Raw genomic sequence first — 13,887 nt, forward strand, 5'->3', positions numbered from 1 at the left:
GATTACTTGCTCTAGTCTAGCTCCTCACCCATCATTCAACTTAAACTGCCCCTTTGGTCAACGATGTCTTTCTGATTGGTAAGCACAATGAACCTATTTTGATCTTTGAGTTTTCTTGGACTGTTAGAACAAAAGACCACACACTGGGCTGTTTAAAACAACAGAAATGTATCCTAGAGACCAGAAGTCTGAGATCAAGGTGTCAGCAGGATTGGACTTTCTCTGAAGTTTCTAGGGGGATGTCCTTTCTTGTGTCTCCCAGCTTCTGGTGGTTGTCAGTGAGCCTTGCAGTTCCATAACTTGCCTCAAGTCAGATCATGGGCCCGACCTGCTTAGAGCTCAAGCTTGAGGAAGCCCAGAGGGATAATGGCCAAGCAACCAGAGAAGCAGAGATTGGAGTCTACCAGCCTCGTGGTTAGCAGCTTAACCCTGCCATGTTATTTTGTGCACAGATGTCCCAGTTGACAGAGCCACCACATGAGTCTGAGCTGTTTAAAGTGGTTCACAATTGAATCCACTTCACAGTCATTGTTTCAGAGCTTCCACTGTCACAAATTCACAATAGCAGGTCTGAGAGAAGGAGACAGATAGGAAAGGATCTGCCTCAGTCCTGGTTGTCTGGGATCCTGCTTGGACCCGGAGGGTGGGAGGAGGGAAGGCACTGATCAATGTCAGAGACTGACAATGGTGGTGGTGGTGGTGGTGGGGTGCTGTTTGGATATCTTTGCCAGAGAAATGAGAGAGAATGAGACTCACCTCTTACCAACATGTGAAAGAAAATCTCCCTCAGTTTGAATGTTTGTGGAAAACAGCAGGAGAAGCCAGTCTAACAGGAAAATATCTGCTTTCCAAAATACTTACAGAGCTACACTGTTGTACTGCTTTCAACTATTGTTCACTAAAGGAATACAGTGAAAGGCGTGGCCATGGTGAACAGAGAACCAGACGTCACTCAGGACAGGAGCCTGACATTTGAGAACCACTGAACCTCAAAACTGAAGGTGCCCTCACAGTTTCAAAAGAGACTCATTAAACTGGATTCCTTTGACACTGGAAAGTCCTGACCTCATGACAGTAAAAACTATTTCCAATAGCTGCTCTATTGTGAATTCTCTGACGTTGCTATGTGCTGGAAGTTCTGAATTAGTGGGTTTCAAATGAATGAGATTTTACTGGTCACAGACAGTCTGATTACAACACTTTTAAATGAGCTAATTATACTGATTAGTATTAGTAGCGTGCAGTGAGGCGTGTGTGTATATTTCCTGTAATGTAGACTCAAAGCTTGTCAGGCAGAAATGCAGCCTGACCCACTGTGCTACCAGGGCTCCCTATCTGGCTCCACAATGGGTGGGAACCCCAAGGTGAGGGGTCAAATGAAAAGGACGGATTGGCAGTTCTTATTTTAAAGTTTGAGGTTTATAACAAGTGAAGTTACTGAAATTTTTCTAAAACATTTTGTTCTTCCTTTTTTAAAAAATGCAAAATATCTATATAACTAGTCCCACCCTTCCCAAAGTCAATGTCTTTCCACACAACAAAGGAAGTTAAGGCCCAAGAGTGACTCCGAGCAACAGGGTTGAAGGACGTGTGAGTGGAGCTCCCACAGAGCAGTAGTTGACAGTATGTAGTTGCTGTGTCTTCTTCCAAAGCCCCATGTGAAAGGATGGGAGTGGGTAGCTCTGCGGGCCCCCAAGAGCTAACTTCACTTCCCTTGCACTGGTTCTTGTCACCAAGTTACCTAACCTCAAGAGGTGATGCCCCATGGCTATTGTTTCAGACAAACATGTGAAACAAGGCAGAACACACACATATATGAGGACTCCTGCCATAGTGCTGTAGGATTAACACTGGACTGTTAATCCAAAGATTGGCAGTTCAAATTCACCAGCTGCTCATTGGAAATTCTATACAGGTGTCTATGAGTTGGAACCGATGGCACTTAACAACAACACAAATATACATATGAACATACTTGTATACAAGCCCCAAGGCAGCAAAAATGTGACCACTCAAGAGCTGGTATTTTATCAACTTCAAATCCATACAAAGATAGTTTGAAAGCCACATGTGTACTGCAGGGGTCATGGCAATTGTGCCCAGTCCTTTTCCTACAAAACATATCTCAACATCCACGGGCTGCAGCCTCAATCCACCCTGATGAAAGGCAATGGGGTCTGAAGGCACTGACTCTGGGTTCTTCCCATGGGCCTACAATCTGCCCCTAAAGGACACACACCTGCCCTCATGGCCATTCACCCAGGCATCTGTTTCCTGCTCTTTCCCATCTCTACCAAGTCCCTAGCTATCCTGGCACTCAGCAGAGAAGATTCTGCTTGGCATCCCATTTTTGCCTCTGGTCAATGGGACCTAAGCCTTGCTACTTTCAAACTGGAGAGAAGACACATTGGGGTATCTTATCACAGTTTCCCATGTCACACCTGGCTTCCCTAGGCCCTTTTGCATGGTCTCCACCACAGATAAGGAAAAGGCCTTTTAGGTCAAAACTTCCTAGAGACCAAGGAAAGGGAAAAGAAGAAAGTAGAAGTGAAATGCCACCTGGCACTTAGGACACCTCAGGTTTGGGGGAGGGGACTAAAAGGGTCAACTGACAAGAGACTGATTCTCCAGGTTGAGGCTCAACACTTTCAGTTTGGGATTCCCGACTTCCTCAGAGACTTTTGGATGCCTCAGCTAAGGCTGCTTTCCTATGAATACACATCTCTAGAACCCTAAGGGCAAATTTCAGGGGCTCTCTGACTTTAAACACGCCTCACAGCAAGACCCCTAAGATCAGAGGCTTCTCCAGAAATCAGCTGGAGCCTCAAAGCCAGGCTACATCCAAATGCAGGAAGCTTGTGGCTTCTGTGTGGTTTAAACTGTTGTGCTTGCCAACAAACGCAGGCAGGTCACTATTTGTTGTTGTTGTTATTGTTAAGTGCCTTTGATTAGATTCCAACTCTTAATGATTCCTATATAGGGGCAACTGGCGGATTTGAACCACTGACCTTGCAGTTAGATGTCTAGTGCTTATCCTAAAGTGCCAAACTGATGCTCCATAAAAATGTTCTACATTTGTTTAAAGCATCAGGAAGATGGAGATGTGGGAGGTATTGTCAAACAATTAACAGTTCTCAGTGCAGTAGAGTGACTGGTGACTCCTGGGTCACACAAACCCAGGCTAGGCCTTCAGGCCCAGCTCATGGACTCTCTTCATCTCCCCACAAAGAAATAAGAAAACTAGGGACACTTTAGGGCCTTCTCCACAGGTGGGCACCATCACGAAGAAGAAATCATCCATGCATACTTCAAGTCCAATGCACCAAAATATAGAAGCAGAAGTTTCATACCAGTTCAAAACCACAAAGCTCAAGGCTGCAGAGGCCAAGCTCAAGGCTGCAATGGTCTTACATGCCAATTAACCTGCCAAGGAGAATACTTCAGACCCAGACAAGTTGGTCTCTCAGCTGCAAGGACAGGGAAACATGGGAGAATATACCAGGACACATCTTGTGCAATAACCAGGGCTCTGTTGGAAAGATCAGCACAGTGATTTTCCCCATGGCAAAGCAGTCTGGCCCAGCCCAGAGACCCTAGTTGCCCTTCAAGGTGACAGAATGCAGTGAGCCCCTGGCTAATCTGGGACAAGGGGCTAATCCGACCACTCCCCTGGTCTCAACCTCCACAGCCTGTCCCTCACCCAAGTTGCTCCAGACATTACTCTTCACCTGGTCAGAGTGGGGAGGTAGATGTTTGGTGGGGAAATCCTTTAATTGTATTGATTTGTTGTGCTCCTTATTGATTGTGTTCTTTTTTTTTCTTTTTCTATTTTTGCCCAATCCTTGTCCTAATCCTCAAAAGCCCTGTCAGGATAGAAAGCACAGGACTGTTGGGGAGAAGGGAAACTGAAGGGCTTGGGTTCCAGACCTAGCTAGGCCCCTGTCCCTGGGTCCAAACCTATGTATATTTGGGTCACAATTCACTGTTAATTCCTGTGGCATAAAAGAAGCCAGCCCCTGGCAGGGGCGCAAGACAGCAGCAGGGGGCGGGGCATTCAGGAGAGCTGGGCTCTCTGGTATGTTGCTCTTCCCAGGGGACTTTAACTCATGCATGATCCCTACCTCCAAATTTACCCACCCTGTCATTGCCAACTGACATCTGAAAACCCACAGTTATGGAATTATTTGGCAACAAGAGGACTAGGGCTGTCAGAGATGAAGGCAGAGACAATGATGTGGAGAGATGGAACGGCTGGGGACTCTATACCCAGAGAGGGAGAGGGGCTGTATGTTGATGACCAGGGGGCAGTCTTGCGAGGTCTACCCTTTGGTTGGTTGATGATGCATGGAGGGGGATTGTAACCATGGCAATGAAACCATATACAATAGGATGCATGTAAAGCTAATGTTCTCCCATGTAAACTATCACATAATTCACAATAAAACATTTTTTTTTAATTATCAGTATTATTTAAAAAAAAAAAAAAATAGAGGACTAAGGCTGTTTTGTTGGGACACAATCTTCTAAAATGTCAAAAGAAAAGCAAAGATATGAAGGAAGCTCCCTTTCAGAACCTGTGTGTCATTGCTTGTCTGAGCCAGGGTTGGCAGCCACTATCTCCTTATACTTAGGAGGTAAATAGCTATAAAAAAAGATGGGCCTCCTCAATGTTGCTTTCCTTGAGAGCAATCACCTCCTCAATAGGATGGCATTAAGGTGGCGCTGGCCAGTCTGGAGGGAGAACTCAGGGAGGTAGATGGTGTTCTTTTTTTTTTTTTTTTTTTTACGTTTTTATTATGAATTGAGTGAAGGGTTACAGGGCAGATCATCAGTTTTACATTCAACAATTCACACACCCTGTTTCATTACGATTATAATCCCCTCCATGTACCATCAGTTATCGGTATTTCTCTGTATTCACTTTAGGTCTTTAAACCCCGCCCCCCCAAAAAAAAAAAAAAAAAATTCAGGCATATAAAATAATTTACACCACCAAAGAGCACCTTCTGCAAGTCGGCCTCCTGGCCGCCATTTCTCAGTCCCTCTCTTCCCATGAATCTTGAGTCCTCAACTGCTCCCTCTCTCCATGTCCTCCTCTCTGCCTCCATCTCTGATGTGGCTGCTTCTCTGGATAAGGTCTAGCATTCCCCTTTTGCTCTTCTCAATTGATGGTCCTAAGGTCCTCTGTTTCTGGACTGTTAAGATTAACTACTTTCTTGTTTTTGTTACAAAACTTCTACTTTTACAATTGTGACAGTGGCAATCAGTTGTCATAACAACTACTCACTATTGAATCGTAAGAATCTTATCCCCATCTCTTCTCACCAGACCAGGTAGATGGTGTTCTTGAGTCACACTGTGGTCCAACACCACCTGCGGGTTCTGCCCTGCCCCCTGGTGCCCAGAGGACTCGGTTGGCCCATGCCAAGTGCTGTGGTACACCATGACCCAAGGGACGCTGTGCCTGCCACAACTGACAAGGTACCGATTCTGAGCATAGGAAGGGTGATGGCAGGTGGCTTTCTGCATCTGGCACCTCCAGATGATGAACAAGGTGATGACAATCAGCAGCACCACTCTCAGAAGGGGCACTACCACATACATGCCTTCTGTGTAGATTGCATTTGGGTACCCCTTCCAGAGTTCTATCTGCTAAAGAAGAGAAAGAGTCACTGGTACTTGAAGAAAACAGGTAATGTAGGAGGTTCCCCCAGTCACTATGTCCCAGGTGGGCCTCAGGTGAAATAAGGCTAGTCTGAAGCTCCATAGGATGTGGAACTGCTGCTCACCCTTCCACTCATGACTGACCTCTGGGGGTATCAAATAAGAAGGACTTGGTAGGACCCCTGAAGTTGGGCAGTTTGAAGGGTAGGGACAGTCCTTGGCTTCTCCATGAATCCCCTTCATTGTTTCCCCTTTGACTTAGAGTCCAGGCCCTGTTTATTCCACAGCTCCCAGTCCCAGGCTGGTACATGCCATCTGCTCTTTGTCCTCAAACACCTCCTTGACCTCATCATAACTGCAGATCTCTCCCATTTGGTGATGCCCTGGTGCAGCTCCTCCAGAAACTCATTGGCATAAAGAAACCACTTCAGGACAGAATGGGCATTCCTGGACTCTAGAAACACTGAAGACAGAGTGGACTGAGGTCAGGGATGGGATGGGCCAGGGTTCCCTTGAATCAGACTCAGTCCAGAGGACAAAGTGTGATTATGGACAATATCAGGCCACTGGCATCACTAGACTTAGTGTCATCCAATGCTTCAACTCATGGTATCAGCCCTCTCATAGATCTATGACTATACCCAGCCCTTTAGTAACAAATTTAATTATAGAATATTACAAGGATAAGTCAAAAGGTTTCATTTCATACATGCGCAAATTTTTTCTAAACAGAACATGTTGAAACATAACTTTGCGATCAGTAAATGGCTTTAGACAATTCTCTCAGTCATACAATGATCTCAGTTTTATTAGGATCTAACCTTCAAAATAAAGGTCCAATTGAAATTCCAAGGGGATTTGATGAACCAATGAAATTCATAGCATTGAAGTCAGCTCAGAAAGTTATGTCAGCTTCTTTTTGAATTACCAAAAGGGTTGTCCTAACATGTTTTCTTGAAGGACACAGGATGATCATAGGAGTTCTTTATGAAGAAGTTTTACAAATGTTGAAAATAGCATTGATAAGGAAAAGGCCAGGAAAACTGAGCTGAGGAATTCTTCCCCCCAGGATGGCATTCTTCAAGGGTAGCAAGGGTTGTTGTATGAGAATTCCAATGAGGAATTTTACCCCATCCACCATACAATTCTGACCTCACCCTACTCACACTTCTTTTTTTTTTCCCCCAAGCTTAAATAACACTGCAAAGCACCATAAGTTGAGTCCCTGAAAGATGCCAAAACTGGAGTTTTGACATAGTGTAAATTGAAGAGTTAATAATTCTTCTAGAAAGGGTTAAAGAAGGGTGTACCACCTTCAGAAGTGTATAGACATAGATGGAGGAAATGTTGAGAAACAGTAGCTTACCTTTTGATATTGTTGTTTAATGAAGGGTTCTGTGTTTTTTTTTTAGCAATACCTTTAGACTTCCCAATGTATGTGATAAATATTGCTGCAACTTTCTTAAATGTAGCAATTCCTACATTATATGAATATTTCAAACAAAATTGTTTATTAGCTACTGAGTTGGAGTCTTTTCAGATTTGTATCCTCCTTACGCTTTAATTACCACTAAATTCTCAAAAAAAGTTATTGATGTATGGTTCACAAATAGTAAAAACCATAATACTATCGCTGAAACAGCAGTAAATCTGACAAAATCAGCCACTATAGAAACTGGCAGCAAAGAAAACTATAATGAACGCATGCTATTAGCTTGTGCAGGCAAAACCACGTGATTCAAAGTGGCATTGTAATTTGGAAGTAATGACATCTCTGACCAGAGCACTTTCTTGTTGTAGTTAAGTGCTGTTGAATCCATTCCAACTCATAGCTACCCTGTATGGGGTTTCCAAGGAACAACTGATGAGTTTGAACTACCAACCTTGTGGTTCAAACTGACCTTATAGTCCAGGGCTTTATCCCACAGTGCCACAGCAGAACTCCAGAGCACTTTAGATGGTTCAAAAAGTAAACTAATATAGAGCTTTATTTGGCCTTGTAGGTAATCAAAATGTTTTGGATGCTATAGCTAAATACAGAGTTAATTTCTTTTGAAAGAATAAGAAATTTCAATTGAAACACTGCACAAAAATGGCAAAGGCAGTCATTTTTGTGTCACCCCTTCTGATAGTGTCAGCTGGTGCAGTTAACTCCCCTTGTATCCCCCCACCTAGTGACACCACTGCATGAGAACAAGAGAGCGAGCAGACGCCAGATTCAAAGTGTCCCAGACCCAGGTCTCTGTGATGCCAGGATCATCCCATGGACCTATAAAAAGTCCAAACCAAGCTAGTCACCATCCAGTCAACTCAGACTCATGGTGACCCTGTGTGTGTCAAAATACAGCTCCCCCATAGGCTTTCTTTTGGGGAGTAGATTGACAGGTCTTTCTTTCATTGTGCCTCCAAGTGTACTGGAACATCCGTCCTTTCATTTAGCTTCTGAGAATGTAAACTGCACCTCACTGGGACTACTCAATAAGGGCCAGGCCTCTGGATGGTAAAACAAGGACACTGAGAATCAATGGCCTTCCCCAAGGCAGTCTGGCATACATCTTGCTAGGACAGATCAGGGAATAGGGTAGACATGGATCTGAGAATCCCTCGGGGAAAGGCAAAGAACAGGTTTATTGTGAGTGTTTAAGTCCTTGTAGACTGGACAGATCCCTCTTGTAAAACTATCACTGGGTGGTGGTTATCCCTAATTATCACAAAGGAAGGAAGCTCAGCTACAGTGGGGCTGTTGGGGTGGATGAACTGAGACTTTGGAGGATGAAAGAAGAGGTGACATTGGCTCCTCTATTCATCGATCAGTGGGGCCTCATCATTGTTGTGGCTACCAGCCTCCTTTGTGCTCAGGGAAGGGGAAAGGAGCCCATTGGGAACTGGTCATAGGGCCACCTAAAGAAAGGAAAATTTCCCCACGAGCCCCCACTCACCAGCCTTGATGCTCCCTCAATTCCAGCATCTCACTTGTCTGGTAAAGGTGAAAAACAGAGTTGCTGTGAAATTACATTCAGAGCCCTGTGAAGCACCCATTGGCCTGGGTCAATGGTCAAAGAGTACCTCTATGCAGCCACTCATAGTTCTGTGGGTCTCATTCTTCCCCAAGTTAATTCAGACTCATAGTAACCCTATAGGACAGAGTAGAATGTCCCATAAGGTTTCCAAGACTGTAAATCTTTACAGAAGCAGACTTACTCAATTTTCTCTCTTGGGTTAGAATCACTGACCTTTTGGCTAGCTTCACCCACTATGCCAATGGACCTCTCTCCCTATAGCCTAGTAGACCTAAAGCAAACTGTTTTGTTATGTCCCCAAGAATGTCTTATAACAGTCTAGACAACCAAAGGTTAACAAGAGAAATCTCCTATAGGATGAGGCACCTCCTTTCTTGCTTTCCAGATATTTCTGAATTGGAGAAGGCCTTAGAGATCAGTGAGGACATGATGCCCAGAAAAATTGGGTACTTAAATAAAGTTATGGTAATCAACAGTGACAAAGACGAGACCTGAACTCAGAATTGAGTTTTATCCTGATGACAAAATGATAACGTGAATGACAAGTACAGCCCTTGACAGCAGGTAGGACATGTTTAGGAAACAGGCACTGGTAAAGCTTCCCACTGCTATTACCATCTCAAAAGCCATGGCCCAGCTGGGACTAGGACCAAATTCCCCCAAAGCACAACACAGTCATCTTCTTACTCAACCTGCCAAGTCTACTATGCTCAAGCAAGTCCAGGTGATCCAATGTATTCACAGCCTCTAGATAAGTAGGCAGAACACCTAGAATCTTCTCCAAACAGGTACCTCTCCTGTAGTTGCCCAATGGAACACAGCATCTGAGTACCAAGACATTTATTGAACAAATTTTCTGGAATATAAATTGTTGTTCAAACCACTGTCTCCTTTTAGGGAGCTTTCCAGAGGGTGCAGCGCACTGTTCACCTTCACAAGATATACACAGATCTCTGAGCCCTGGCCACACTGTCCACATTTGGGCTCAATCACTCCATCTCTTCTATATCCAAGCAAGAGCTCTGTTTTTATGACTAACTAGATACAGGACACACAAATTGTGCAAACCATTGCACTATCCTCTTTGCCCAGATTGCCAGGAAGTTCAGCATTAACACTGATATTGATTGCTAACTACATGAATCTTGGAAGCCTGGCTCCTAAACACATAGGTTTCTCTCCAACAACACAGTCTACTGTTTCCTATTTATGTTTTAAGAGGCTTGTTGTATATTTATTTCATAATATGTCTTCTAATTCCTTTGAAAAACAGGTAGGATCAAAATCAGAACTCAATTTCAAGCAAAATGAAAAATAGCAAAGCTCACATCCTTTAGAGCCTCACAATCACTCCCCACCCCCCAACAGACAGCCTGCCATCATGAGAAGAACTGGTCCTCAACATTTAGAAGAGCAAAGAAATAAAAGGATCTCAGACTCCTCTTTCATTATAAATCTCTGAGGTTGCCCCTGAGCCAGTGCTGTTTGAGGGAAGGAGTGGGCATAGCTCACCTAAAGCAAGTTGTTGATGGTATAAACATGGAGGTACAGTATGAAGGCAAGGATGCACAAAAGCCTGACTGATAAGGGAAGGCAGACAATAGGTATTTCATTGCTTATTGAAGAGAATCACAAGGTGTTTTAAAATGTTTACTGTGAAAAATTCTATCACAGCTTACACATAGTCGACTTCTATCCCAAACACAACTGACTCTGGTGAATGCATGTACACCCACATGTGTCATCACCGCAGTGTGGATTGTGACACCAGTGGGAGTCATGAGCTTATTGGTAAGTACCCACCAAGCCAAGAAAGTACCCTGTTTAAGCAGTTCACCTGGCATGGCCTGTCCAATCAGCCATTCTGCAGCTGCCACCACCTTCGCTGCCACAGTTGCAGCTGCTGTTGATAAGACCTGTCCCCTCCCCAAAATGTAATGCCCGCTTCTTCCCCTACAAATATACCATTGCTAGGCTGTCACTATGGCAACAAGGCAGCAGCTGAGAGCTCCAAGACAGACTGCCACTGCAGTCAGGTATGGCAGTGTCCCTCCTGCCCCTCATGGTTATGAAGCACTGCCCATAAGCCCATAGTATTGAACTCTCTCCTCATAGGAACACGTAGCAGACCGAAAGGTGCTAAGGAAGGAAAATAGGAGCTAGTTGCCACACAGCCTTACCTTAATTGCAACCAAGATCCAAACCCCCAAATCACCCCACTCTGGGGGCCTACAGTCCCCACAATTCCTTCTCCTGGCCTCCACATCCTAGCCTTTGGCAAGACTTCTGTGACCTCTGGATCTCATAAGTTACTGACCCATCCGTGGCATGTTCACTCCCAAACTAGGCACACACTCTAACTATGGGATACCCCTTGCCTAGTGATGTTAAGGTGAGTCCAGGCCCAGCCTCAACACTCCTCCTTGTCTTGCCAAGGGTCCTGCCCCACCCACCTGCTCCCCAGCCCCTCCTGCCTTGGGATCTTCCACTGGCTTAGGCCCTGGAACCCTGCCCCTCTCATTTCTCACCCCACTGCATACAAGCCTTCCCTAGCACCCCAACCCACCCCATCTTCAAAGGGTCGGAGACAGGGCCAGGGCCTTATCAGCTTCTAGGGCACAGGGTCCAGGTGCTGTCCTTGGTATGCCCTGGAATGGTCCTTGAGTGACCCAACGCAGCCCCCCGCGCAGACCCTAGAGTCCCCATCACTTTCACCTGCCTGCTCCGAGGGGATACCCCGAAATGCCAAGTACCAGGAGCGGTGAGTGGGCCACAGCCCAGGATTCAGATGGATCTGGATGAGGCCATGTGCTGCCAATGGCTGAGTGCCCTGGGCTTCTTCGCCTACTCCCCCACTCTTCCTGGAAGCACAGGCTGCCTTAATGTTAAATCTGAGCTTTGGGACTGCATCGCAAGGTAGGAGGACCTGGGATCAAACGTGAATGTGCCTGGAAGCCTGCTCAGAGTATTAGGTGGGAAGTCCTTCAGTGGCTTGTCTGGGGGAGTTCTGGGCACACCACCAGGCCGGCTGGGAGCAGAGCAAGATGATTTCCAAATAGGAGATTAGGGACCTCCAGAGTGTCTTCCCTTAGTTTGGTACTGCTGTGAACAATCCCACCCCTATCTTAGACAGGGGACAGCCAGTCCCTTCCCGCTCCTCTACCCTACCTTGCCCTATGTGTGCCCATCCATTCCAGTGACCTTCCTTGACCCTCTTTGTGCTCTTCGGGCCCTCTGTGCCCTCTCCCCAGTGAAAGCACGGGTGGAGAGGGGACTCACAGAAAAAAACAGGATTTCCTGGGGTTTAGGATTGGTTTTCTTTTAGAGGGCACCCCCCCTCCCCCAGGGCCAAGGATTTTGGACTTTCCCTCACAGCGAGGGGCAGGGGAGCATACCAGTCTTGGGTAAAGTGCTGCTCCTTGGTGACTGACTTATGATGTTCCTGGTCCATCAACATGACCCCGCCCTGATCCTAACAGCCACCATGCTAAGTTGTCACAATTGTTGAAATGGAGTCTTTTTTATTTTTTGTAAGTTTTTATTGTGAATTGAGTGGTAGTTTATATGGTACAACATCGGTTTTACACTCATAGTTTCGTTGCAACGATTATACTCCTCTCCATACATCATTATTTGCTTCTATTCCCTCTGTTTCTGTTTGTTGTTTGTTTTTGATGTACACAAAAACACTCAGGAATATATAATAATTTAAACAACCAAAGGGCACATTCTACAAGCCTGACTCCTGGCCACCAGAACACAGTCGTTCTCTTTCCATGAGTCTGGAGTCCTCAGCTGCTCCCCCTCTCCATCACCCCATCTCTGCATCCATCTCTGGTGTTGTTGCTTCTCTGGATAGGGTCTCCCATTCTGCTTTGTGTTCTTCTTCCTGATGGTCCTAGGGTCTGTTGTTCCTGGAATGTAAGATTAAATACTCCCCCCTTTTTGTTAAAAAAAAAACTTCTACCTTTACAGCTGTGATAATCGCAATTAGTCATGATTGAATAAGAATCTTATCCCCATCTCCTTTCCAGACCAGTCTAGACAAGATGAAAACTATTTAGTGGGGATTCTACCTTACCATACACACTCTGAAATTAAACTCTCTCTTAAAAACTTGTAAGCCAGTCACTTTGTACCTTTAAAGCCTTAGGTAGCCAATGTCTAAGTTTCCCATCCCTATCAACCTTGTGTACAGAGGGGATGGGAATGATCCTTGATGTGAGGATTCCTTCCCTCTTAGTTGGTATTTTGAGGATTACTGGTGTGGGTTAATGCACCAGACTTCAAAGCCATTTGAACTGCAAGGTCGGTAGCTCAAGCTTACCAGCTGCTCCTAGGAAACCCTAATCAGGGTCGCTATTGGGTCAGAACTGACTCGACAGCACTTAACAACAACAAACATCCATGAGTATAGGTCAAGTTCATCAAATTATGGCAATGTACACTTGTTTCCTTTATCAAAATATAAAATTTGTCTTCCTCTAGTTGAGTTCTGATCATCCAGCCATCAAAGCTAGGTCAAATAGGTACTATCTGCAAGTTTGGACATTTTTGTATGTATTCCCTCACTTCATGTCATTGTTGCATTTCCCCCAATTCCACTCACCAGTAGACCAACGTGGTCACTAATAAGCTTACATGCCTGGTTGTGTATTCCCTTTGAGTTTCAGTTTTGAAAGGGGATTTGTCCTAATGGGACTTGATTGCTTGGAAATGGAATCATTCTGATCAGATTGGTGCTATGATCTTGAGCAAGAGACTCAACCTCTCTGCATCTCAGTTTCCACCTCTGTCAATGGGTTCATTTAGTAGTACACTTTGGTTACATACTTGTCCCTTTTAGGATCCTGGGGTACAGGGACCTTGTCTATGCCTGTGTCCCTCATACACAGCAGGCTCTCACTGGGTCTTTGCAGAGCTGAGGCAGGATGGGCAGAGCAGAAGTGAGGAGGTACAGTGACATTAGACCTGAAACCTACCTCCATGTTATGCCTCAAACCAACAGCAGATCTGGCTCTTGCTTTCTACCTGCACTGAGCGGAATCTTGGGAAGTCAGATTCCTCTAGACTCATTAGCTTCCTTCAAGGGCTTTCTAACTCCATTAGGAAGACTCCAGACACTAATAGGAGTGGCTGGGGAAGGTTGCCTGCTTCTCTTCCTCCCCAACACCACCTGTTTTTAGATCTTGACCTGGATATA

At 45.2% G+C, this 13,887-nt stretch overlaps 1 protein-coding gene across 1 annotated transcript; it reads right to left on the bottom strand.

The window, feature by feature from the left end:
- Positions 1 to 4,581: 4,581 nt before the first annotated feature.
- On the bottom strand, positions 4,582 to 13,672 carry PRRG3 (proline rich Gla (G-carboxyglutamic acid) 3 (transmembrane)). Its single transcript, XM_006874790.1, is given in 9 exon segments — positions 4,582 to 4,650; positions 4,652 to 4,699; positions 4,701 to 4,737; positions 4,739 to 4,764; positions 5,326 to 5,649; positions 5,977 to 6,038; positions 6,041 to 6,127; positions 9,566 to 9,722; positions 13,667 to 13,672. Coding segments are annotated over 9 exon segments (816 nt in total).
- Between the last annotated feature and the right edge of the window lie 215 nt (positions 13,673 to 13,887).

The sequence above is a fragment of the Chrysochloris asiatica genome, unplaced genomic scaffold (genome assembly GCF_000296735.1).
Source record: "Chrysochloris asiatica unplaced genomic scaffold, ChrAsi1.0 scaffold00301, whole genome shotgun sequence".
In the NCBI taxonomy this organism is placed as follows: Eukaryota; Metazoa; Chordata; class Mammalia; order Afrosoricida; family Chrysochloridae; genus Chrysochloris; species Chrysochloris asiatica.